Source organism: Triplophysa dalaica, chromosome 22 (assembly GCF_015846415.1).
Source record: "Triplophysa dalaica isolate WHDGS20190420 chromosome 22, ASM1584641v1, whole genome shotgun sequence".
Taxonomy (NCBI): Eukaryota; Metazoa; Chordata; class Actinopteri; order Cypriniformes; family Nemacheilidae; genus Triplophysa; species Triplophysa dalaica.
In genome coordinates this window covers 7,045,178-7,072,051 of record NC_079563.1, presented here as the reverse complement: position 1 = coordinate 7,072,051, position 26,874 = coordinate 7,045,178, and the positions used below count along the sequence as shown (strand labels likewise).

Sequence of the window (26,874 nt, the reverse complement as noted above, 5' to 3'; positions counted from 1 at the left end):
ATTTTACTAAAATATTAAATAAATAAATATTGCATTTAAGATTATTTTTAAATGATTACAATAATAACACACAAAACTACAAAATAAACAGGTCTAAATACCAGTAAATCATTGGAGGCTATATTAATTAAAACGAAATATACTGTTGTTATTTTTCATGTCAAATCTGAAGTTTCAGTAAAATAAAGTTTCTCCATGTGCTGAACTATTTTACACCATAATGTTCTCCATCATTTGGCTGGCATGGCCGGGCCACAGAAGGAGTAGTGATGTTTTATGACATGCCTGGAATTATCCATCCTGAGACGAATCTCTTTCTCCCTGTCAATGATCTCTCACCCTGTCTGCATTCACTCGCTGTCTGTGTGCTAAAAGAGTGTGTGTCGGCTTGTGTGTTGACAGTGACAGGTGTTAGGTTCGCGGCCATATGAATTACAAACATGATGAAATGCAAATAAGATGCGGTTTGCGCTGTGCGCACAGCTATACACTGCCCTGCAAGACTGGGCACTAGATTCTGTACCACAGCTCTGTTGGCATACGCTGTTCTTAGATCATCACTTTGGTCTAAGATTGTTGCACACCCTTTCAAAGATAAAGGAAATGGAGGTCAGTTTCTCTGCATTAGCTTGCTTTCCTTTCCAGCCAAGACTCAGACACAGCCAACTAAATACCACTTAGGTCTTCCGGTGAACACAGCAAGAGATGGAGATTAAAATATGACACAACAGGATCACACAATGTCTACTTTCGAGAGAGAGCCCACCACAGGTACGTACTGTGTAGGCTGAACCCAGAAGAAGATAAAGCAACGACTCAAAAAATAAACTAATTTGTTTTTCCATTTCGTTGTTTTTTCTCTGAGCCAAAACCCTTTGACACTGCCCAGTCAGGATGGCCAAACAGCTCTCTTTACATTAACTGCAGAAATTGCCACGAACTCAGAGGGTTAGGACTGTGGCCTTGAACAGATATCACATGTATTTGTCCAGTTAATGCTGAGTCAGCGTGTCTTAAAGTCTACAGAAAGATTAATCTGCAGCAAAGGGAGGTCTTTTGCTTAGTTTCCTATGGTTACATCAGAAACCAAATGTCATATGTCCATTGTTGCGAAAAATCACCCCATATGTCATTTAATAACATCATTAACTTCTTAGACACACATTCTGCAGTGTTTCCCTTTTCTACAAACACCACAAGTAATGGGGCTTTATGGCTTAAACAATAACTAAATCTATGACCTTTAAAGGAGAGATGTGTCAGAGAGAAGAGGAATTGTTGAATGATTTTCTTTAAAACCCAGACTTTATTGCATAGTCTGTTGTTGTTTCATTAATAGATGTTAAGGTCAGTATATATCATTTAAACTCAAGTAATGTGTGAAGCTAATTAGATTGAACTAAAAACCTATTTTTTTAAGTTGAATGGGCTTGTCTCAAAGAAACATGTAAAACCCAAAGAAAAGCAGTTTCGTCATCTAATGGTCGCACGGGCTCTTTTGAAAATATCATCCACAAAAATGAAATGCAATTTAATTGATACATTCAATAGCATCTTTGATATGAGTTGTTGATCTCTGCACATTTTTTAAAGGTTCCACCTCTACAGTTTGATTTAATTAAATGACATTTTAATTGTGAAGTGCAGCCAGTGTCAGTTTTATTAGGGAGTGGAGATCGTGGCCTCAGCAGTATCCAAGCATTGTTAAACTGACTGCACTATTCAGTTTATATACTTATAAACATGTGATAGATGCTAAATTTAATTTCCAAGACCATTCATCTACACACATTTTATGTCAAAAATCATTAGGATATTAATTAAAGATCATGTTTCATGAAGATATTTTGTAAATTTCCTACCTTAAATATATTAAAACTTTAGTTTTGTGAGTGGATGGCCTGCTACAGTGCCTCTGATTAACAACTTAAAAGGGAATTTTCTCAATATTTAGATTTTTTGCGCTCTCAGATTCCTGAGTTTTTAACGGTTGTATCTCAGCCAGATAATGTCCTATTCTAACAACTCATACATCAATAAACATCTTATTTATTCATTTTTCAGATTATGTAAAAATCTCAATTTCAAAAAATTGACCCATAAAACTGGTTTTGTTGTAAAGGGTCACATATGGGATGAAATATGGACAAACTAATAAAAAGTTCCAAATGTCTAGTAAATGTCCTGTCTTGTGACATGGTTGATAATTCCTAAAGCAGATGGTGCTTTTACAAATGGTTTTTAATGTATACACGTGCCATTTTCCATCCCGTTCCAATCATTTCCTGCCATCTGTTGTGAAATGCTGCCATCTACCGAACGTAAACTGTAACTGCCCCTTGCTCTCGGCGGTCATATTTTCACCGCTTAAGAACAACGTATTAAAAAAATTGTTAAACATTACATCAGATGTTAAATTGTGTTTAGTGATCTGGCATCGCTCTAAAAGACACATTTATCCACGCTGTTCCAGCTGCTGCGCGAACATCGTCCAACCCTCCGCAAAGAAAGCCCCTCCTCCCTTACAGAGTCTTTACGAATGACGATTGGCTCTTATTTCTGGAAGGCGGGACTTCCTTCGCTAGTGCAGCTTTCTTCCCACCTAGTTATGGCAATACCGTTGCCAGCGTCTTGTAAGTATCGATATATATGAATATTTTTGGCAAAGAATAATCAACCATATCTGAGCGTGCAATATAATTGACCTATTTTTATGTCGCACTAACCTGTAAGTATAAAATATCCACTGACCAATGCCGGAAGAGCAGCCATTCACCAATCAAAGGGGACTTATAACAGCGTGAGAACCAATGAGATTACTCATTTGTGGTGAGGCAACAAGGCGGGAATTCATATTCCACTCGACAGCTCAAGACTAAGCAGCGGGTACAGTACAGAAAGCCTATTATTAAAGTATTCCAGCGGTTAACATATTCAAATTGCCTCGGGTGTTAATCGATGCACAAAGCGATTACATTAAATGGAAGCGTCCGCAGACATGAACTCTAACGTTACGCCTGCAGTCGATGACAGCCGCTTCAAACGTACGCCACAACAAAGGGGCGTGTCTTCTAGAAGAAGGTAAACAAGAGTGCTCGCGCAGACTTTTCAGACTCGATGTTGGTCTATTTAAACAATGTTTGCTTCTTCCGAAAGACTCTCAGATTCTGGGTGTACCTCCATCAGGTTAAATTCGGGTTTCAAATCTCCAGTAAGTAAACTTGATTCATATAGTTTTAATGATTTGTGATCTGTTGTATTTATATAGGTAAGTGTCATTGGTTGATGGGTCAAACAGGCTCTTGTGTAACAGGTTCAGAGCAGCACAGTGACATCTGCCTTCCACCCAGAGGATGAGGCCAAAGAGCTCAGACAGACACTCCATCAACTTGATTCAGAAATCTCTCTGCTGGATAAAGAGTATGTGGGGAAAGGGAGCATTGTGTGATGTTGTTGGGAATCCTATTATGGAGAATATAGACTATATTGTATATGGGTTCAATTGAAAAAATAGGTTCAGAATTTCAGTGCTTTAATATTTCACAGTTTACAGTAAATTGGGGGTTATGCCACCTTTTTTAAACCATGTTTTCCCATGAGAAAGCTTTTAAGTACTTTCATGTAAATTAATGGTTTTATTGTTCTGTTTTGTTTTGTAGTGGATTTGTTGAAGAGGAGTTGGATAAGCACATAGATTTGCTGCATGAATACAATGATATTAAAGACATCACACAAACTCTGCTGGGCAGATTGGGTAAGTCTTAATGCAACAGTTAGCGATACATTGTTTAGACACTTAAGCCACACTTTAAAGGAGTCATATGGCGTGAATACGTGTATTTCTGTGTCTTTGGTGCGTTATAAGTTGCCCATGCATGTATTAGACACGTAAAATTGCAAAAATTGTAGTGCGGAAAAAAAAGATGCATTCTATCTAAAAGCGACTGCTCACCCAGGCCTGCCTGTAACGCCTCGTGTAACCAGACCCCCACAAATCTACGTCAGTTTGTGGTATGATTTGACTAAGACCACACAAATGTTAACGCAAGTTAGGTGGGCGTTCCATACATTTCTGTCATTCGCTTGCAGTATTCGACTATCACTACACACCGGTTAACTGGCCAATCATATCACACCTCGCTTTTCAGAGAGATAAGCTTTGTAAAAATTCTGTGCGTTTCAGAGAGGCGGAGCAAAGAGGAGATACAAACATGCACGATACGTGGAAATACAGCTTTTTTGTATCACATCTAAAAAAAACGATAATATTAGTTTAAGCCGTGTCATATGACCCCTTTAAAATACATATGAGTTGCACTGCATTTGATTTTGAAGCAGATTTCATTTGAAAATGTATACAAAAATTACAAAATTGATAGACAAATGAGAATAGAAGATAGATTTGCAAAAACGTATACGATGAAATACACCTGTGATAATTCTTCTAGGATTGGAACTGACTTTATATACCTAATAAACAACTTATAAACTCACATATTTGTGGAGCATTTCTGGTTCTAAAAAATCTAAAAATACAAATTTCACACCGTGTTAATTGTTCATCTGGTCTCCACAAACGCTTATGGCCTACACCAGGGGTCTTCAACTACTTTACTTTGGGGGCCCGATTCCAAAAGTACAAATAGGATGCGAGCCAGCTTTTTACCATATCATATTTTTTCTTGTTTATTTATTGCATTTTGTTCCTTATAAACGTATTTTGTTGCTGTCACTTATATATTAAAACATGCACACAAATATTGCATCCAGTATAGCCTATACCTTTTATGATATTTAATTAAAAGGTATGTTGTCTTTTTAATTGTATTTTATAAACCATAATAGGTTAGTTTACCCAGAAATGAATTTGCCAAGATGTGGGTGGTATTGTTTTTGTTCAAGAAGATATTTATGAAGATATTGAAGTAATGAAAGTCAAAAAAATTAAAGTCAGAAACGCCAACACATTCAGCACAAAAGTAATGCCTCCCCCTTGACGTTATACTGGCGTCTTATAAATCGAATCAATCGATCTGTGCAAGAAACTGAACGCTATTATCGAGTCTTCGGCTGAATTCCAATCGCATTCATGTAAAGGCAGGCTCTTTGAAGTGCAAGTTCTGGAGGGAAATAAAGAGCTGTTTTCGTAAATATTGCTGTTTAAATCATACAAAATGAAGGTTGTAATTCACGTGGTGTAGTACTCTTCCTGCAGTTACATTCAGAGGTACAATACTCGTTCTGGAACGTGACCTATCGCATGCGCAAACCGACTGCCTTGGGCCGTAGATTGCGGATTATAACTTTGCAAATAATATTAAGTTTCTTGGACAGACCGATCAAATCGCTTTATAAGACGTCAATCGTTATGAGCCGCGGAAATTTTGTATTGAATGTAGCAGCTTTTTGGACTTTCAATGGCGTGGCGTCTCATGACGCGCATTTCTTAAAGCACACCATTCTTAAAGTCTCTCCACTTATTTGAAATGTTAAGGCGGGCAAGGTAAAGATGGCCCGCGGGCCGCCAGTTGACTAGGCCTGGCCTACACTCTTCTGCCCTCCCACTCATATCGGTGGGTTACAGCTTCCATGTGCTTGGCATTTGTCTTTAGTGTAAAGATTATGATAATAACATCCTTCGATATTCAGGCTGCATTCTGCTATATAATGGGCTCCTTTCAAGCTGTCTGCCTGCTGAGTGTCTTGTCTGCTGTGGCCCCATGGTGACTTCAGCTGGTCTGAGGGCCAGAGGGTCCCGTACCACGTCATCCACCCCCATGTGACCACTGACACAACTGTCTCTTTCTCTCTCTTAGCTGGCCTGCGTGGAGTGACCACAAGAGACTTGTACAATGACTTCGGCCTTGAATTAGACGATTGAGTTGCCTTTCAAGTTTGAAGAATGCATCTTTAAATTCTGTCATATCAATGATTGTAAGGAATGTCAGTGTTCCATAATGGTTTTTGAGTGCAATAGTCATATTTATAACAAATAAACAAGTTGATGTTCTTGATGTTTCGCTATTGTTGTGTCTTTGCTTTAAATTAAACCGTTTCCGTGATGTGAACATTCTCAGGATTGTCGAACCAATATCTGTTAAATCTGAAAGAATTGGAAAAGCCTAGTGTCAACATTGGGAAAAGAAACAGCTTTTATCTCAGCTCTCGGACTGCACATGGCCTTCCTTACATTGTTTACACAACAGGGAGGTGGTCTTGACCAGGAGAGATTGAGTGTGAAATAACTGACAATAAAGATCAATCTAACTAATCATCTATCTGTTGTTTTAGCCAAATGTTAACCTGTTTATCAGATCTGGTGCATACGGTATAGCAGTGCATTATTTTACCTTTATTTCATTACAAACCTGGTAAAACATGTGCACATGTTTTATGGTGCTCAGTTAGGAAGCTTAATAGTCCCAGACGGTGCAGTAAGCAAACTTGTTTTGTTTTCAGCAGAGGAAAGCAAGTCATACAGGTTTGCAATGACAATAAATGATCACAGAATTGCAAGTGATACGGAAAATGATTACAGTATGCGTTGGTACTGCTTTTTTATAAGTGTCTTGAATTGAACATAGGCAACGTCAATTTTTGGTCTTTAATTTTCAAAGTCTTTAACCTTATTTTGCATCCACATTTATTTATTTAATTATCTACATTTAGGAAAAACCTGAATACATGTAATGTTAATTGATAAAAAGCAGGCAATATATCATTCCGTGTCAGAATCAGTAATGTGTATTAAGAAAGTAAACTTTGATATGAAACAGTTTGTTGTAAATCAAAGATCATCTAACTCAAATACCGAGCTAGACCCATTTTGCCAATGAGAGAATAATGATGGTCTTAGGAAAAAGAAATAAAATAGAGAGGAAACCTCCATTGAACTAACCCTGGGTTGAAATAAAAAAGATTGTCTCACAAAACACACACGGTTCACATAAACAGCTGTATTTGCCCGCAGACGGACAGAAAGACATCTGAAATTACCCCTCCCTTTCCTCCATCATGCCTCATGGTCCTGCAAGAGCAACTACCGGGTGGAAACTGCCCGCGATGATTCGCTGGTTGGGCCACATTTCCTTGACAGGCCTGTAAGCCCCGCCCGCCCCGAGTGAAACGACAACGCCATTGGTCCGGAGAGCTGTCAATGAGTGATGACACGCAACACCGGCGAATAGAGCGAGGGCGGGCTCAAGGAAGAAAATTATAAGGTCATTGGAATTACCAGGGCAACAATCCATCGTTATAATGCGACTATATCAGATAACAGTGAAATTATGAATTAAACGGGTGCAAAGTCTACCGAAGAAGCTGCGTGTATAGCGTCAAAGACAGGACTGCGATCCTCACACACCGGCGCGTGGATATCAGCGCAGGTAAACGCGGTGGAGGTTTCGCTTAAGCCGATCAAGGTGGGATTGAACGAAACGGGTTTCCTTTCTGCCGTAATACACACGTTGTCGTGACCACGGAGACAGAAACCGAGGTATTTTACGGACCACAGACTCTTATTTGTCTAAATATGTTGACTAACGTCTATTTCCGGAATCTCCTGTATCGTTAATCGTCATATCTGTCAACTGCCCGCTAAAGATGCATTGACGGTTTTTTACGAAAGTGTGTGAATACCGAATGTGCGGTTTAATCATTATTGGGTACCGGATTATATATTAGAGTTTTAAATAGCAGTTAAAGGGAAAGAGGATGCCTGACATCCGCACATGCCTCTCTATTCAATATAAATCACCCCTAACATCCTTATATACTGTCTTACATGCTTTTAACGGCGTCAGTTTACAACGCGATTTATACATCGCATCGTTTATAGACTCATTGTATATAATTACGTAATGTGATGCATCGTCTCATTAGGCGATGACACGATTCAATGTGTCTTGTGATAGTAAAGGGCTCTGTGTACTGCAGTACTGTACGGCCAATGTGCTCGCGCGAATTTCCGGGCCAGATCAGGCTTTGCAGTAACCCTGATGGCCGACGACTCTTCTGCGGTGATAAAATGTTTGAATCCGCACCCATTACAGGCCTTTCATAACTATGTCTTGCGTCGACACGCGGAAAATCTATATTATTATGCGGGGTGGGTGGATTTTTCTCGAGCATCCCTCAAGGATAGAGAGTGAGACATTGCAGGATTCCCTGTGCTGCAGACCAGACGTGCGATGATGGAGACGAGATGGGACCATCATTTATGTCGATGTTGAAGTGTATTTTTAATTTCATCCGACTTAAAAAAAACCTTTTACTCGAGTATATAGTGTAGGTTTTTATATTTGAGAGTCAGTTTCTCCATAGACACGCATGTCGTGACGTTGCATATGCTATAGCCACTGTTTATTGCGTTGAATGGGAGTACGTCACTTTAAATGGGGCATGTTGTCACAAGGGCAGCCTTGCTTGTCTGCGAAATTGTAACATTAAAGCACGCAAGAAGAAAACGTATAGCAGTGACAACGGATGTTGTAAGCAATAACTAAAGGTTAATGTTACATCAAATGAACTTACAAACCTGACATTTTATTGAAAAATATCCGCATTAGAATTAAAATGTACAGTACATTACATTACATTTATGCATTTGGCAGACGCTTTTATCCAAAGCGACTTACATTGCTTTATCCTATACATTCTACATAGGTATTTGCAATCCCCTGGGATCGAACCCACAACCTCGCAATGCTCTTACCACTGAGCTACAGGAAAGCAGTATATAATTGAAAGTATATGGTTGACCCTTGCCTGAATAAAACACACCACGTTGTTTTATTGCATACTTGTTTACCCAAGAGCTATCAAAAAAGTATACACAAAAGCAGTTGTGTGCTTTAACTTTATAGCTCATGAGATTAGCCCTTGACAACTTCCCTAGTTTCCCCTTGTTTATATATGTGCCATTAGATTGCATGTGATGTTGCTGTGATCATTTAGCAGGTGTAAGCTTCTGCATTCAGATGTGCTGTACAGATCAGGTAGCTCTGTCGTCTTTCGTCATTGAAATTCAACCCTCCGTAGTGTCTTACAGTACCTAGTTACAGGTTTTAAGTGAGGAAAGCACTTGAGCATCCCTAACACGAAGAACATTGACAAAAGGAACGTTTATTGATATGATCTTATTGGCTGATATGCAAATCAAGAATGAGAATTATCATTTGTCATCACTTCGAATGTGATCGGCAGATTTAACAGTGACCTTCAAAACAAGCGTCTGGTATTAAACATACATTTCGTTTTTTATACTTAACATAACATAAGTAACTTAAGTATTGTAAGCAATAGATAAAATGCGTATGTTACACATCATTTTTTTTTATAACCTTATTTGTAGGTGCCTAACATTCAAGCTTCTCATAGAAGGATCTAATTTATGCAACACCTGCTAGTTAAAATGAATATTTTAATACAAACAAGACGATCAACTTCTCAATGTTCTCAATGATGCATTTTCCATATAGGTTAAAGTCAATCTGACTAACTTTCAGCACAAATCAGATGGGTACTTGAGTCTAAACTGGCACACCTTTAACTTTACAATGTCAAATATCAGGTTTTATCTACATGTCTTATGTTGGTATGATAAAGTGACCTGTTGTAATCTGTCTTTTCGCAAGGCAATGAGGTTTATATCTTCAAAATGATCAGTCATACAATGCGTAATATGACTCTTGCCATTCTGCCCGATCTGTCATTTATAACCTCATGAAATTGTGCTAAAGTGGCCATGCGATAATCTTGGATGTTTAAATGATCCATGTAGAGATGGTACGGTTGTCTTGACAAATGTTTCTTTTGTGTGTTTATTAGGATGTTGCGGTTGGCTTGCTCCACGGTCCTGCTCCTCGTTCTCAGGCTCTTCGCGGGTCTGCCCTGGTTCCAGGTTCTGCCATCCCTTTTTATTTTCTACGTGGGTTCTGGAGGATGGAAGTTCCTCCGTGTGTTTGCAAAGACAATTTACCGCGATTTACAGTAAGTTTATGTGTTATAGTATGTTTAAAAGACTGTCAATGGAACAACGAAGTGACGGGTATATATACAAAGATAAACTCGTGTTAATGTGTCACATTGATCTGAATTTATTTTTGAGGGTTTGATCCAGCATAAAAGTACTTAACAGGTTTCCCCTCAAATAATACCCCACGTTCCTGTATTGCGAGCTGGATGTTTGTTAAAAGGAGCTTGTGTGTTTCTGGGCGGCATCCTGGCAGGTTCGACTTGTTTTTCTTCAATGAATGGCTTTTAAAATGTTTATTGAGCAATCTAAAGCACGAGTGTCTTAAGATTCCAACGAGTTTCCCCTAAATCTGAACTTTCTTGTTCAGTGTTTGCTGTCGAACATCAAATAGGAAAAACCCTGCCAGCAATCGAAATATTTCACAATTGTATTTTTTTTTGTATTTGAGTTAACCAAATGACTTTTTATCTTAGAGGTGTGGCTGGTTCATCTTAACATTAAAGATTACTCCTTAAGTATCCACATTGAAAGACAGAGGCTTTTAGAACAGTTAGCCTGTTAATGGACGTAAGAAGTCTCCTCTGGGTCAGAGGTGCTTATAGGAATGAGACGTCAGGAATCTACTTCCAGACACTTAAAGATTTGTCATTCTGTCACTAAAACAAGAAGTTGATTAAGCAAGAATGCATGATGTAGAGCAGTTGATTATTAGTCATTTACTCTACTAGTTTTTAAAGGGATCATAAAAGGGATCATAGTATTCGCACTTAAAGGGTGCGAATGTGTGTTTTTCTGTGTCTTTATTGTGTTAAAAGCTGCACATGCATGCATATATTAGACACGTAAAATTGAAAAAATTAAAGTGTCGGAACAAAAGATGCATTCTATCTTAAAGCGAATGCTCACCCAGACCTGCCTGAAACGCCTCGTGTAACCACACCCCCTCAAATCTACGTCAGTTCGTGGTATGATTTGACTAAGACCACCCAAATGTATACGCAAGTAACATATAAGTAAGTAGCGTAAGGTTTGAAGAACAGCGATAGAATATAAGCATTGTCATTTCCTGGAACTAACCGTTCTTCTTCTGTTTCGCATACGAGTTTCTGCGCAAGAGCACTCACTGGCTTTCGGATGTGGCGGCATTTAACCGTACTTCATTGAGAAACTGAGAGGATAAGAATCGTAAGATACATCACCCAGCCACAGAATACAACCAGTAAATTGAGATTTGAGAGATTACAGAAGATTCATATTATGACAAGGCTTCCAAAGACTTGAAATTTTGCACACAAGTCATATGGACTACTTTATGCTTCTTTTTTATTGTATAGTTGTTTGAATTTGTTCCCTGTGTGTACTGTATTCTGATGATACATTTAAATTTATATGGAACTATTTATTTAACCCCTAAAAGGTCCAGTGTGTAATTGTTTGGAGTATATGTCGACAGAAATGTTATACAATAAACATAACTATGTTTTCAGAGGTGTATAAAGGCCTTACATAATGAAGCGTTATGTTTTTATTTATTTCTACACACACCGCGGGTCCCCTTAGATGGAATTCTCCATTTTCTAAAATAGCCCTAAATGGATAAACTGCTCTACAGAGCGCATTTCATAAATATGTTATCCACACCGTCTAAGTTCTGTGTCTGGTTCCGTAGTGCTTTAAAGGGAAGGGGTGGAGTAAGCCGTTGGTTGCAGTTCGCAATCTCACCACTTGATGCCGCTAATCTTCATACACTGGGCCTTTCATTTATTCTCTCAGAAATTCTTGACCCATTGATTTATTTATTTTTCTTTTATTTACAGTGCAGCCAGCGTGTTGCTGAGAGTGAAACTGAACGTCAAAAAGAACCTACGCGAGCGAAACACACTCCCCAAACTTTTTGCCAAGTCTGTCCAAAAATACGGTGACAAGACGGCTCTGATTTTCGAAGGAACGGGTGAGAAATGGAGCTTCAAGGAGCTGGATGACTACTCCAACCGTGTGGCTAACCTCTTCCTGCAGAGGGGCTTTAAGGAGGGCGATGTGATCGCTCTCTTCATGGAGAACCGCTCCCAGTACGTGGGGCTTTGGCTGGGCATGGCAAAGATCGGAGTGGAGGCGGCGCTCATCAACTTCAATCTGAGACTGGAGGCTCTGGTTTACTGCGTCAACATCTCTAATGCTAAAGCCGTGGTGTTCGGCATTGAACTTACAGATGGTGAGACTTGATGATAGCCTTTTTTGTTGGTGGACTTGTATTGCAACTTTTAAATCCATATTTTATTTAAAGTTACCTTTACCAAACAACTTTGAGGACAATTTGTTTTATCAATAAGGCCTAGTGCCTCTATATAGCTTTGGTTCATGTGAAGAAAGTGACATTTAGAGGTGAGGCAAGTCAAAGTGTTACACACTCCAGGAAACAGGAAGTGGCAAAAAATGTGTACTCTATGGAACAAAGTATGTGTAGTATCGTAAAGCACAGATTTATAATAGTCAAAGGTATCCGAGCATAACTTGAGGTGAAAGAACATTGTTGAGATGAAAGTTGAAGGCGTGTGGCTTAGTAGCACAAAGGGAATTGGTAGCAGAGGTCACGATAAGGGAGTAAATCTTGGCAAAATAATTTCCTAGTTGTGTCTTAAGTAATTGACTCATAAAGCATGTCGTGTTGAGTCAGCTATGTTTGTAATTGTAATTGACGTCGCACTGCAGGTTGTTTGTCTTGGCTTGGATTTTTTTCACACATGTTTTTCCTAGATTCTTTTTTTTTTTGAGTATGCAGCATCTTTTTAACAGTTCTCTCACTCTTTATATGTCTCAGCGTTGTGTGAGGTGCACAGCTCTATGGGAAAGACAGTGAAGCTCTTCTGCTCGGGAGAGTGGGATTCTAAACGGGTTCCAGAGGGGACTGAGTGTCTGGAGACGCTGCTGGAGGCAGCACCTTCAAACCAGCCCAAACAACCAGATCGGAGCTTCACAGGTAAAGACACCAAAAGGAATTCAGAGGAAAAATGTGCATGACAGGGTTTTTAAAGGGGTCATATGACACCGCTAGAACGGTTATTTTCGTTTGTTTTAGATGTAATGAAATGTGTATACACGATTTAAGGTTAAAAAATGCTGGACTTTCCACATACCGTGCATGTTTGTATCTCCTCTTTGCCCCGCCTCTTTAAAACATGCAGATTTTTTAGAAAGCACAGCGCTCTGAAAAGCGAGATGTGCTATGATTGGCCAGTTAACCAGAGCATAGTGATTGGTGGAATACTGCAAGCATGGACAGAAATGTAACCCCTCTTACCATATTAACCATATTAGGAACGTCTGAAAACACATCTCTTCCGTCAACATCTGACTGATCTGTTCTAACTCTATTTTCGTCTCTACTCTTTAAAAAAAATAAAAATAATGAATGGTTCTGTATACCGTGTTCGGTTATATGAGACCAGTCTTCTTTTTTGTTGCACTTATGCTTTTGTTGTACTTATGCTGTCCCAATTGCTTCCACTGCCTACCCCACCTGTAAGTCACTTTGGATAAAAGCGTCTGCTAAATGACTAAATGTAAATGTAAATATTAGGAACATCAGGTTCCAAAGCAATTGTACTGACAGGTACGCCCACCTTACTTACTTATTCATTTGGGCGGTCTAAGTCAACTCATACCACGACTCACGTAGATTTGTGGTGGTGTGTTTACACAAGGCGTTTCAGGCAGGTCTGTGGAGCATTTGCTTTTAGGCATGCATCTTTTGTTCCGACCTTTGAACTTTTGCAATTTTATGTGTCTTATACATGCATTGGCAACTTATAATAACACACCAAAGACACAGAAAAACAAGAATTCACGCCATATGACCCCTTTAAAAGTTACAGTCCATCAACGCCATGCAATTAGTATGTTGCTTTTTAAGAAAAGTATGTCCGACTTGTAATGAATGAAATCCCATGATGCATTGCGATGAGCTTAATGAACATAGTATTCATTTGTTTGCTACAGGTAATGGTATATTGTCTTTCTCATTATGTCCACAGATCGCCTGTTTTACATTTACACATCAGGAACAACTGGAATGCCAAAAGCTGCTATCGTTGTACACAGCAGGTAAGCAACTGGTGAAGTTCAAGTGAAAGTTCAACCACATATGAAAATTCTGTCATCATTTATTTACCTTCATGTTGTACAAAACCTATGCAGTACATGACTCTTTCTTCTGTGGAACACAAAAGAAGATATTTCGAGATGTTGTTTGGTTACCAACGTTTTTCAAAATATCTTGTTTTGTGTTCTGCAGAAGAAAGAAAGTCAGATTCGGAAACACAAGAGAATGTGGGTTTAAATTTTCAGCCCTGTCTTGCTTACTGTAACAAGGTTCAATATAAGGAAGGAAGGAGACGGGAACCGGCAAACTTTTAACCAAAATAACGACAGAGTAAAAAACAGCCGGCAGCCCCTCACAGACGACTGCCGGCGAATAAAACAATACATAAACACAAACCACAACTAAAACCCAGGCCCGGTCCTCTCTCTTCGACGGTCCAGTCCCTGGTTCTCTTATGCTCCCGATCTCCTCTGAGATACGAGACCGGTGCGCGTACAGCTGACCTTATTAACACTCACTCACAGGCCTCGACTCACGGTCTCACCCCGCCTACTCCACTACACCTGCCTTATCCCATTTATTCCATGTTTTCACCCTGTATCTCCTTACATTCCTCACTCAGGTATTACCGCATGGCTGCCCTGGTGTACTATGGTTTCAGAATGAAGTCTGAGGATGTGCTTTATGACTGCTTACCGCTTTACCACTCAGCAGGTACATAACTAAACGTATTCGCAGCATTTCCTGTGGACAGAATCAAGTACTACTTCCTGTGTGTCTTCCATGCTTGTTTGCATAAATGCTTGCATAAGAGTGCTTTTGAAAGCAGCTCTATTAACACAGTAAGGGTTAGTTTGTTCGATATTTTACGGGTGTTTATTACACTTGGCATCAACACCAATAGTTTTATTGTACACGCAAACTTATTTGTGAGCCTGAAAGTTTTCAGTCTCTTGATTCAGATCTTTGTTCTCTGTGGCAGGTAATATTGTGGGAGTTGGACAGTGTCTGATTCATGGAATGACTGTGGTGATCCGAAAGAAATTCAGTGCGTCTAAATTCTGGGATGACTGTATCAAATACAACTGCACAGTGAGTAACTATTTCGCCAAAGAGAAGGGCTGCACTGCATATTACATTTATTGGAATAACACAAATGTGCACATCGCCGTGTGCATGTCAATGGCTTGAATGGTTTGAATTATTTTATCATTTGAAGTTATGAATAGTCAAATTTTATGCTGATCAAGAGAGACAGCCGTGTAAATGTTAGTGCCTGTGCATGGATAATCAAAAAAGGAATGTCATTTATTTATGGAGCGATTTTAGTCTCACAAATTATTCACACGTAAATCACTATGTACACTTGCGTAGACAGTTTCACATGCATAAAACATAATACACGTGCTCAAAGTATACAGTGAGGGAAATAATTATTTGAATTATATAATCGTGCCAACACTTGTCTCCTTCTCACCAAGCGTCTGTCTGTAGCCTATTCAAGGTTTGTGCAGGTCTACGTTCTTGTCCCTGACATCCTTTGTAACCTAGTTGGTCTTGTCCATGGTGGTGGAGAGGTTGAAATGGAAGATACAGATTCTGTTTACAGGCATCTTTTATTTACATAACAAGCTGATTTAGTAAAATTCTTAAAGTGACAGGACTAATCTGTGGTCCATATAGGCACAATCAATTTATAACTTTTATGTAAAAAAAATTCCCCTGATTTTTTTATAATCGGTCTCTATCAGTTAGAATAAACCCACCATAAAATTATAGACCCTTCATTTCTTTGTAAACAGGCAAACTTACAAAATCAGCAGGGGATCAAATACTCTTTTCCCCTTACTGTATATATAATACATTCACAGAATACAATTCACATGGGTAACATAAAATTTAATTCTCAAAAAATATGTTTCACAAACGCTAAATCAATTCACAGACGTACAACTGTGCACAAATATAACGAAGAATTAAGTTTATCAAGGAATTTGAATGTGCAAATCGTCACTGGCATATGAAGCACCTTGGATTTGTGTGTGACGTTTTAGGACCTGTTAAGCGAGTTTTTCCAGAAAGTTTCTGGCTACAAATAAACCTCAGCTACAAATCTGTATGAGGTTTGCTCTCCCAAGGCGCTGGACCACATTTGTACTATCTACTCTGTTCAGAGAAGGGCAGGAAGCAGCAGCTTGTTCAGTTCAGACCGTGAATGGGATAGGCCCTTACAAAACAGTATTTCTAAGAACTAGTCATTTATTGTCCTTGTTTGGCCTTGTTCATTTAAAAAAACATTGTATGGACATACGATCATGAACATTAACTGGCACAGTTTGTTATCCAGACGGATTTCATCAGTTTAGTGGAAGTTACTGCTGGTTATGTAGTTTAAGTGTTTCATACTTCTTTCTAAAATATAAGTAAATAAGAGCAGAATTATTGTGTATTTGGCTATATAATGCTTTAATACAGCGTCACAGCTCAGAGAATAGAGAAGCAAAGCTTTCCAAACGAGCGTTCAGCGCTAACACTAGTGCTCCTTGAGTCCTGCGATCTCCGCGGTTGTGATTGGTTGAAGAGTAAGCTTAAATCTGATTGGCTTAAAAGGATAACAACAAGAGGGAGCGCTGCCAGGAGAGTTAAAAAAATACACACAAATCCATGGCGATTCAAGTGATGAATCACATTCCATGACAAAGTTTGATTTAAAAAAATCAAAATATTTGTGCATAGTTTGTACTTCTGTGAATTGTATTTAGCATTTGTGAAAATGTTCAATGTAAAAAAAATATGTGATAAAAATGTAAGTAAATGTGTAATAATAACTCCAATAAAATGGTCAAAAATCATGTTTTTATTGTGCATTCCAAGTAATAAACAAAACAAAATCCCAACTGCAGCTTAAGTAATTATCTACCACAATAAAAACATGACAACATAATAAAAACATGTATTTTCAATTCATTTTTTTATTTATTTTTTTCATATTTTTTTATTATTCTTACATTTTGAAGTTTTAAAAGTTAAACTTTTTTTAAGAGTAATCAGTTTTTGAAAATAAACTCTTAAATAATATTTTAACATAATCACATAACGAATTACATATTCCATTATATTTCAAAATTGTGCAGCCCCAGTAAAAAGCACATGTGTTCATAATGCTAAAAGTACTAAACGTAAATAAATAAGGAAGATGTAGAATAAAGTAAAAAAAAAAAATTTACTTCATTGTTTAGTAATATCAAAATGATAAAAAATGTTGTACACATGCTCATTTTTGACTGTTCTAAAACATTGAAAATGACATTAAATATTAAAAATATTTTTATATTGAAGCAACTATTTTTATATACAAGTATCCAGCCTTGCATAGATTATAGCTCGGTATAGCTCTGCGTTTTTTCAACCAACATCAGGATGTGCTCTCTGTAATGTGCAGTAATATTGTTTTAATATGATTTTCTGTCTCATATCTCAGATCGTCCAGTACATTGGTGAGATCTGTCGGTATCTACTGAATCAGCCAAAGAAGGAAGCTGAGCACCAGCACAAGGTCCGTATGGCCCTCGGCAATGGCCTCCGCCTGTCCATCTGGGAGGAATTCACCAACCGCTTCAACGTGCCGCAAATCGCAGAGTTCTACGGAGCCACAGAGTGCAACTGCAGCCTGGGCAACTTCGACAATAAGGTGAACCCAAACCCAGTAAAAGTGCACATGTAAGCGTCTCTGAAGAGCCTTTTAACCCTCTAGGACTCTGGGTGATGCAGGTTTTAATTTTACGAGGCTATCCACAAGATGTTTAGAGATCGAGCACAGCTGGTTATGAGATAATGGAAAATGCACCCAGATGAGATTGCTTTTGTTTTGCTTGTTGCTGTAATTGAGTTTAAAATGAGGAGTTGGATATAATGATTGTAAAGGGAATTTGTGGTGCTTTACCTGCAGACGGGCGCTTGTGGATTTAATAGTCGGATCTTGCCTTACATCTACCCCATCCGCTTGGTGAAAGTGGACGAGGAGACCATGGAGCTCATCCGAGGACCTGATGGTGTCTGTATACCGTGTGGTCCAGGTACAGTTTAAATACCTCCATTCATGCAGTTTTCTTTGAGAGGTATGCTTCTTTTTAAAGGAACTGTTTACCAAAAGAAATTATATTACAATTTACCGTAATGATGTAACTTTGTTTCTTTAGTTAATCGCAAACAAATAATTTTATATTAAAATGCTAATCGACTTATTTGGGACTCAACATGGCAACGCGAGCACATACATACATCTATCATTAAAGTAATCCATATTTATATCTTCTTATTCCATCCCTCAGGAGAACCCGGTCAGTTAGTCGGCAGAATCATTCAGAACGACCCCCTAAGACGATTCGACGGCTACGTCAACCAATCGGCCACTAACAAGAAGATCGCCCACAGTGTCTTCAAACTGGGAGATAGTGCTTACCTCTCAGGTAATGTTTATTGGTTGGGATGTAACGATTCAGTCAGATCACGTGTGATACGATTCACATACTGATCTCACAATATGATTTTTTCACGATTTGAGACCACTTAGAAATGATCCAGTGCCCTTTTATTATTTCTCAAATGCTGCACATTTCTTTGAAGAATAAGAATATTTTATCTCAAATAAGAAAACTAAATTGCAATTGCGAGTCAAATAAAAAACTAAAAATGCAAAAGTCTCTTTAATAAAAAAACTAATAATACAAAACAAAAGTATCTTCAATATAAACAGACTAATAATATAAAAGTCTCTTTAATAAAAAAACAATACAAAAGTATCTTCTATATAAACAGACTAATAATATAAAAGTCTCTCTATAATATAAACAAACTAATAATACAAAAGTCTCTTTAATATAAAAAACTAAAAACTAATAATACAAAAGTCTCTTTTATATAAACAAACTAATAATACAAAAGTCTCTTTAATATAAAAAACTAATAATACAAAAGTCTCTTTTATATAAACAAACTAATAATACAAAAGTCTCTTTAATATAAAAAACTAATAATACAAAAGTCTCTTTTATATAAACAAACTAATAATACAAAAGTCTCTTTAATATAAAAAAATAATAATACAAAAGTCTCTTTTATATAAACAAACTAATAATACAAAAGTCTCTTTAATATAAAAAATAATAATACAAAAGTCTCTTTTATATAAACAAACTAATAATACAAAAGTCTCTTTTATATAAACAAACTAATTATACAAAAGTCTCTTTAATATAAAAAACGAATAATATACAAAAGTCTCTTTTATATAAACAAACTAATAATACAAAAGTCTCTTTTATATAAACAAACTAATAATACAAAAGTCTCTTTTATATAAACAAACTAATAATACAAAAGTCTCTTTTATATAAACAAACTAATAATACAAAAGTCTCTTTTATATAAACAAACTAATAATACAAAAGTCTCTTTTATATAAACAAACTAATAATACAAAAGTCTCTTTTATATAAACAAACTAATAATACAAAAGTCTCTTTATATATACAAATTAATAATACAAAAGTCTCTTTATATAAACAAACTAATAATACAAAAGTCTCTTTTATATAAACAAACTAATAATACAAAAGTCTCTTTTATATAAAAACTAATAATACAAAAGTCTCTTTTATATAAACAAACTAATAATACAAAAGTCTCTTTTATATAAACAAACTAATAATACAAAAGTCTCTTTTATATATACAAATTAATAATACAAAAGTCTCTTTTATATAAACAAACTAATAATACAAAAGTCTCTTTTATATAAACAAACTAATAATACAAAAGTCTCTTTTATATAAACAAACTAATAATACAAAAGTCTCTTTTATATAAACAAACTAATAATACAAAAGTCTCTTTTATATATACAAATTAATAATACAAAAGTCTCTTTTTAATATAAACATAGCTTTTCCTAACCTCTATTTTTTTAAACTTTTTTCAAAGCCATATCAGCATATCCACCTTTTCCAAGTTTGCAGTAAACACCGCGCCCCCTGGTGCTCAAAACATGTATCTCGTTTAACATCTCATCCGGCCTGAATGGTTGTCACATATTACAATAGTTTTTTTAACCAGCCTTACATCCTCCTTGCGTCTCTATTTATTGGTTATCAAGCTCTGGAAGATCTCATAAGTATGTGTCTCTATTCAATCCGACAAGTAGCTAACAGATGTTTGTTTATCTGGTCTTTCTCAGGGGACGTCCTGGTGATGGACGAGTGTGGCTACATGTATTTCAGAGACCGTACTGGAGACACGTTCCGCTGGAAGGGAGAGAACGTGTCCACCACTGAGGTGGAGGGGACGCTCAGTCGCCTGCTGGATATGAAGGATGTGGTGGTGTATGGCGTTGAGGTGCCAGGTAATAATAAATCCCTATATCTAGAAATTGTTTGCTTTTATCTACTCGACTATTTTGCCATAAATGTTTTCTTCAGTATACATTTATTTACATTCTTACAAATTCTTGTGTGGTATATCTAAATGTATGGTTTCAGATCATTTAGTGTTATATTCATGAAGGTTGCGTAGTAACTGGAATGATTGGGTGGTCGTGTTGTTTGGGGCAGGAAGTGATTTATGTAAACAGAGCTGACTGCTGCATCGTCTGAAGGATGCTAACGCTGCACGGCCAAACACAGTCATCTCTTGGCCAGGCTCCAGTTTTGCTTATTACACCGGATCAATAGCGAAGCAGCGGCAGAGTGCTGAAGATAGATGAACATTCCCGTCCGCTGGATGCAAGACACATGTTCACCTTCAGAACAAAGTCATCAGCAATTCTGAATTATTACGAGTGCAGGAAACATCCCCTGTGTGTCTCTTTCATCCTTTTTTGGTCTACCACCAGTATTTCGGTTACAACATCTTGAAATCCTGCACCTCCACCCACATAACCCAATTAAGATATACGCTAGGCTAGGCTAGGAAAGGCTTATAATATATGATGTGTGCTACTGTTTTATGAGACCTCACGCAACACCTTCAACGTCTCTAGGAACCCTGTATGTTAATGTGTGTTTTTTTGCTCAGGTGCGGAAGGCAAGGCAGGGATGGCGGCCATAGCAGACCCAGAGCACAACACAGATCTGCAGAAGTTCAGCAGAGAGTTGGAAAAAGCTCTACCACCCTACGCTCGACCCGTGTTCCTACGCTTCCTACCAGAAGTGAATAAAACAGGTGAGGTACCCGCTCATGTAATGTCAGCCTCGGTCATTCACATAGACAAAGTACACTCACCTAAAGGATTATGAGGAACACCTGTTCAATTTTTCATTAATGCAATTATGGTTGTGGTGTAATGGTGTGGGGGATGTTTTCTTGCACACTTTAGGCCCCTTAGTGCCAATTGGGCATCGTTTAAATGCCACGGCCTACCTGAGCATTGTTTCTGACCATGTCCATCCCTTTATGACCACCATGTACCCATCCTCTGATGGCTACTTCCAGCAGGATAATGCACCATGTCACAAAGCTTGAATCATTTCAAATTGGTTTCTTGAACATGACAATGAGTTCACTGTACTAAAATGGCCCCCACAGTCACCAGATCTCAACCCAATAGAGCATCTTTGGGATGTGGTGGAACGGGAGCTTCGTGCATCCCACAAATCTCCATGAACTGCAAGATGCTATCCTATCAATATGGGCCAACATTTCTAAAGAATGCTTTCAGCACCTTATTGAATCAATGCCACGTAGAATTAAGGCAGTTCTGAAGGCGAAAGGGGTCAAACACAGTATTAGTATGGTGTTCCTAATAATCCTTTAGGTGAGTGTACACTAGATATGTGAAATAATGTTAACATTCAGAACTTTTGATTAAGAAAAATGTATTGGAGTCAATAGTCCGCAACGTTTCCACCGTCAGGTCTTCGTCAGGCACAAATAAATTGACGGTAAATCGTTGCTGGTCATTTATTAAAGTTGTGGAGCAGTCTTCAGTGTGCAGACATTTTGTTTATTCTGCTTTCATTTCATGTTTTTGTTCTGCACCTGAGCCCTCGTGGTTGGTGGATGTGCACTAGGGTTGGTCCGATAGACCGAAGGCTGACAGACATGACAATGTTTGTAGCCGGCATCGTGATTGTAACACATGTTTTGCGTAATGTTTAACTGTATATAGAAGACGCGTATCTGCGAGAGCTTAAATCAGATGTCAAAATTAACAAATCTCAGCTTGTTTTGTAGCGCGTAAAAATGTAAGTGTATTCAAAATTCTAAAAGTAATAATCAAGATTACAACATGAAGGGGCAATAATCAGCATAAATCATTTTGTTTTAATCTTGCAGTACTATAAAATGAGTATATGTTTAATCAGATATATATGCTTCTCTGGCCCGCATCAGTTTAAAGACACCTCTTGTGCTGCTTTGTTTCGGTTTAAATTAAACATGTTATCAGGGTTTAACTATGTTTTCAACATTTTCATTATTTATATCTTATAATTAATTTCATCTAGACACATTTAGAATTACGTTATGCAATTGTTTTGTTACACTCACATTTTCGGTCAAGCTCTGTGGATCCCCTGAAGTAGCCTTGGCCACCCCGTATATAGAACTCTGTCGAAGCGTGCATGCGCAGTACATTTGTTTATGTTGTCACTTTGAAACCGATACTCCTATAGAAGTGTGATTTGATCTCTAGTTCATTCCTCAAAATATTGTCTTTATTCTTTTTCAAAAGTAAGCGATATGAGTTTTAAACATGAGATCCCGAACACTAAATAAAGTTATGTACCGTTAATTGTTTTGTTGCACGTTTCCTCTGAGGAGTATCACATTCTATAGTGATCTAACTTTGTATCCTTTTTATTTCAGGGACTTTTAAATTCCAAAAGACAGACATGCGGCACGAGGGATTTGACCCCAACGTTGTCTCTGATAAACTCTGCTTCCTGGACTGCACTAAGGGACAGTATGTGGAGATGAATGCAGAACTTCATCGCAACATCGTCTCAGGAAAGCAGAAATTATGAGACTACCGTCTATCTCCGCCCATTCCCTCACTGGCCCCGCCCCCCTCATCGCCCCGCCCCTCGTTACCTCAGCAACCACAGTGAGGGGCTGCAGGAACACATTCTGGCTCCATCTTCAAGCTGATTCCTATATACACCACAGCGTCCCGGTCCGGACCCACCACAAGGAGGCACACAGCGATTCTAAAAGCAAAAAAAGTGAAAATGTTAAAAAAATCAAGCAATTTAGCAGAAAAACACACAAAAATGAAAAAAAAAATGAATGGCACAAAGACCAAACACACCATCTGTCAAACGGTAAAGCTTTCCCTCGCCTCAGATGCACAATGCTTCGCTACGTGATTTGAGACTGACATGCGTCCATCGAGATGGATTTAATAAGCGACTGCTATTGCCCCCTCAAGCCCTGACCAAACCATATGGATCGAAGTGCAATACGAACCAAATGGCGGCTTTGTGCTTGTCAGCCGTCATTAATTGATCGATGGTATTTATTATAACATGCACCAAATATATTTAAGTTTAATAGCCCGTCATCTATTAAGTCATGAATCTGCAATCACACAACTATTGTATCCATACAACGGCTTCTGAAATTTGGTGGGCGCCGTCAGCATGAAAGCTTAGTTAGCCATTTCTGCAGAAAAGTAAACAACAGCGTCATCATCTCGACGCAGACATGATGATCATTTTGTATCCGACGAGGATCTTCTGCACATAGTGAACTTTGCATTGAGGCAAATGGAAGCAGTGTGAAACTTTGGTGCTGTACAGCATGTTTTCTCCCCATCTGTGTAGTGATGGTTGAAATAACCTCGCTTCCTGATGGGAAATGAATGAAGGCAGAGGGGAACGAAGTAAAGGCTATTGACATCCGTACCATCCGAGTTTTGGTTTTACTTTTAGCGGCATGAATGGTAGATGCAAACAGAGCACTGTGCCTTACTGTCAGGTCACCATATAGTGTTAGTGCCCTCGTCATGTATCATTACACCTCACCTAGCCATCATCTCCTCCCATCATGCCAAGTGTCCAATATTGCATATATGGGCATCCTTTTCCATTCCGTGTGTATATTGCGCGATACTCTCTTTCCTATTCTCCGTAGTCTACGAAGGGTTGATTTATTTATATCGTAGCAAGTATTCAAGTGTGTGTGTGTGCACGTGTAAGATGACTGTGGGACGGCACTCGAATTTCTTCAGTCAATGTTTTGTCGGCCACCTATGCATAACCATACATTGCAGATAAGGGAAATTATTAAACTGTGTTGTTATCTCACAAAAAAACTTGAGTCCTAAAAACATTTTTATGACAAATAGTCATATGCCCCTAAATTTGTATTACTGTAATGTAAAAAAATCATTGTAATGACATAGAAGGGCTTATTCTTATTAATGTAGTTACAAAAAAGATCATTATCTAACGACTGTCACTGTAATGACGGCAAAATCTCAGTCGTATTACCGTAATGATTAAACCTCATTTTCATTACCGTAATGACAGCAAAATCTCATTTTCACTATCCTAATAATTAATTTTTTTCTGTTATAAGAAAATCTTGGTACGGTAATAACAGCAAAATTTCATTTTCCGTACTGTAATAAGAAAATCTCGTTGTCATTACCGTAAAAACAGCAAAATCTCATTGTCATAGCCCTAATAATATTTTTTTTATTTTTTATTCTTGTAATAAGAAAATCAAATTCTCATTACGATAATGACAGGGAAAAAAACACCTCATTACGGTAATAACAGCAAAATGTCATTCTCTTTACCGTATTGATAAAATCTCATTCTTGTTATTGTAATGAAAGCAAAATTTCAGTACTGTAATTACTCTAATTTAAAAAATATATATAAAAGGTGTCTGGATGTTGTACGTTTTCTTATTTTAAAATCAGCGTATATTAAAGTCAGATCAGAAGAACTACCGCAATCTTCATTTGCAATTGTCCATATATGTATCATTATTAAAACACAATTTTTATTTTATAAAGGTGGGGTGAAAATGACATTTCCAGGCATTTCTGTGAAAATCACCTGTGCAGCTGCACTGGACTATTTAGGGTACAGCAGTGGTGTCATGGGTTAGTCACCCAATCGGATGCAGTTGTATCCATCAATATTCTTATCTTGTTTTTTTGTGGCTTATGTTTTTAATATCACTTGGGTTTTTTACAGTAATTTTGTATAACAGAAAGGTTCAGATCTGTTGTGGGTTCAGCTTTATTTTTACCGCTTTGCTTGTCTATGTTTTTTAGTTCTAGATGTGTTAAAGAGTGAGATTGAAACCGCATCTAACAACACTTCAAGTGTCTCCTTATGAAGTTTGAATGCTGCTTGACAAGCATTTCTTTCATGAAAGTGTGTTAGTGTTTGTGTCCTATGACTGCAAGTCTCTCTACCAGTCAACTTGCTGAGGCCTCTCTTATTTTTTTCCCAGTTAAAGGAACAGTTCACCCAAGTCTGATTTTTCTCGCCTTCAGCTTGTTCCAAACCTGTATGCTTTTGTATCTACAACACACCCTTAAAAAATCATGACCTACCTAGAAATGTATTCATATGACATTCATATGAATATCTCCATATTTCAAGTCTTCTGAAGCCATACAACAGCGTTGTGTGAGATCTTAATATGCACTGAAAATCTCTATAAACCATCTTTTGCTGTCATTCAGGTTTGGCAGGACATGAGTAAATGATGACAGAAATATCATCTTTGGTGAACAGCTCCTTTTAAGAAAAATGACACTTGTGCACACACAAAACGTCCTTCGCTTTTAAAGGTTTTGTCATAATTTTATATGATCCCTTTGAGAGGGAATGCTGCATATTAGGTTTGGACTTCATTTTTTATGTTTGTAAAAGCATCACCGATGTGAAATACAGAACGGTGTTCTGTGAATTGTCTTCAATAGCCTACTTTAAGAATTGCTTTGTGAGGAGTTACTTTTTAAGTTTGCTGTACTCCACTCCTAAAACATACTTTATAAGTTATGATGTTCATATATGATGTGTTTCTTCATTTTATATGTTCTTTAATTAGCGACGAGCGATGTAATTCTCGTGTCTGTTCACTAGGTGGAGGTGGTGCTCATTGAGTGGACCTCAAATTTATTCCATACATTTTCCTTCCTCTTGTTCAAAATTGCTTGTTTTTATCAAACTACACCATGTTAAATTATTTAATGAGGGATGTACGTTTTTTATTTAACTTGGTATTCTGTTGAAGGGCAGAGAAATAATTTTTATTTGTCACACTTGTCAAAAGATTGTTCATAATTGCTCTGTTTTGTTTAGTCAGTTTTTTCTGTTTGGTACTCAGGAACAACATTACAGGCATCAGAGAGGAGGGGAATTGTGTGTGTGTGTGTGTGCGCGTGTCTGTGTGCGCCTGCGTTCGTGTGTGTTTATGTAGCGGAGGTGTGTGAGGTGTGACGTGTCACACTGAAGTCCTCTCGTCCTAAAGACTAGCTGTAAATCGTGCTCTTTCAAAACAATGGCATCCAAGAAACAATATTAATAAAAAATGAAATATTAAATCTCTGTGTTTGATGCATTTTGTTTGTGTACCAAAAAATGTTGTGTAAAATATTATTGAATATAATTTTATTTTTTCACGAATTATTTGATTTTCTATAATAATTGAAAACCGGTTTTAAGTGCCAGATAGCTGGTAAGTCTTCATGTACACCAACAATATGTGACATTTGGATTCAACAACAATTGATACGCTTTCAACAAAAACCACCAGATTCTCCTGTAATTGTAGATCA

At 37.6% G+C, this 26,874-nt stretch overlaps 2 protein-coding genes across 4 annotated transcripts; both read left to right on the top strand.

Annotated features, from left to right (window-relative positions):
* The first annotated feature begins 2,595 nt into the window (after nucleotides 1-2,595).
* Nucleotides 2,596-6,014, top strand: swi5 (SWI5 homologous recombination repair protein). Its single transcript, XM_056736843.1, has 5 exons — nucleotides 2,596-3,081; nucleotides 3,157-3,211; nucleotides 3,314-3,420; nucleotides 3,660-3,754; nucleotides 5,817-6,014. The coding sequence occupies exons 1-5, from the start codon at nucleotides 2,981-2,983 to the stop codon at nucleotides 5,879-5,881; spliced, it is 423 nt and encodes a 140-aa protein (XP_056592821.1). The 5' UTR covers nucleotides 2,596-2,980; the 3' UTR covers nucleotides 5,882-6,014.
* Nucleotides 6,015-7,040: 1,026 nt separating this feature from the next.
* Nucleotides 7,041-26,640, top strand: slc27a4 (solute carrier family 27 member 4). Of its 3 annotated transcripts, none has more exons than XM_056736749.1 (13): nucleotides 7,041-7,385; nucleotides 9,829-9,990; nucleotides 11,794-12,188; nucleotides 12,795-12,953; nucleotides 14,008-14,077; nucleotides 14,698-14,789; nucleotides 15,058-15,167; nucleotides 17,557-17,766; nucleotides 18,025-18,151; nucleotides 18,407-18,544; nucleotides 20,311-20,475; nucleotides 21,147-21,293; nucleotides 22,938-26,640. In XM_056736749.1, exons 2-13 carry the CDS (start codon nucleotides 9,830-9,832, stop codon nucleotides 23,093-23,095), a joined length of 1,932 nt encoding a protein of 643 aa, XP_056592727.1. In that variant the 5' UTR covers nucleotides 7,041-7,385; nucleotide 9,829; the 3' UTR covers nucleotides 23,096-26,640. The 3 variants fall into 3 exon arrangements, with proteins under 3 accessions (XP_056592727.1, XP_056592726.1, XP_056592725.1); XM_056736748.1 differs by having other exon boundaries at nucleotides 7,041-7,421; XM_056736747.1 differs by having other exon boundaries at nucleotides 7,043-7,495.
* The last annotated feature ends 234 nt before the right edge of the window (nucleotides 26,641-26,874 follow it).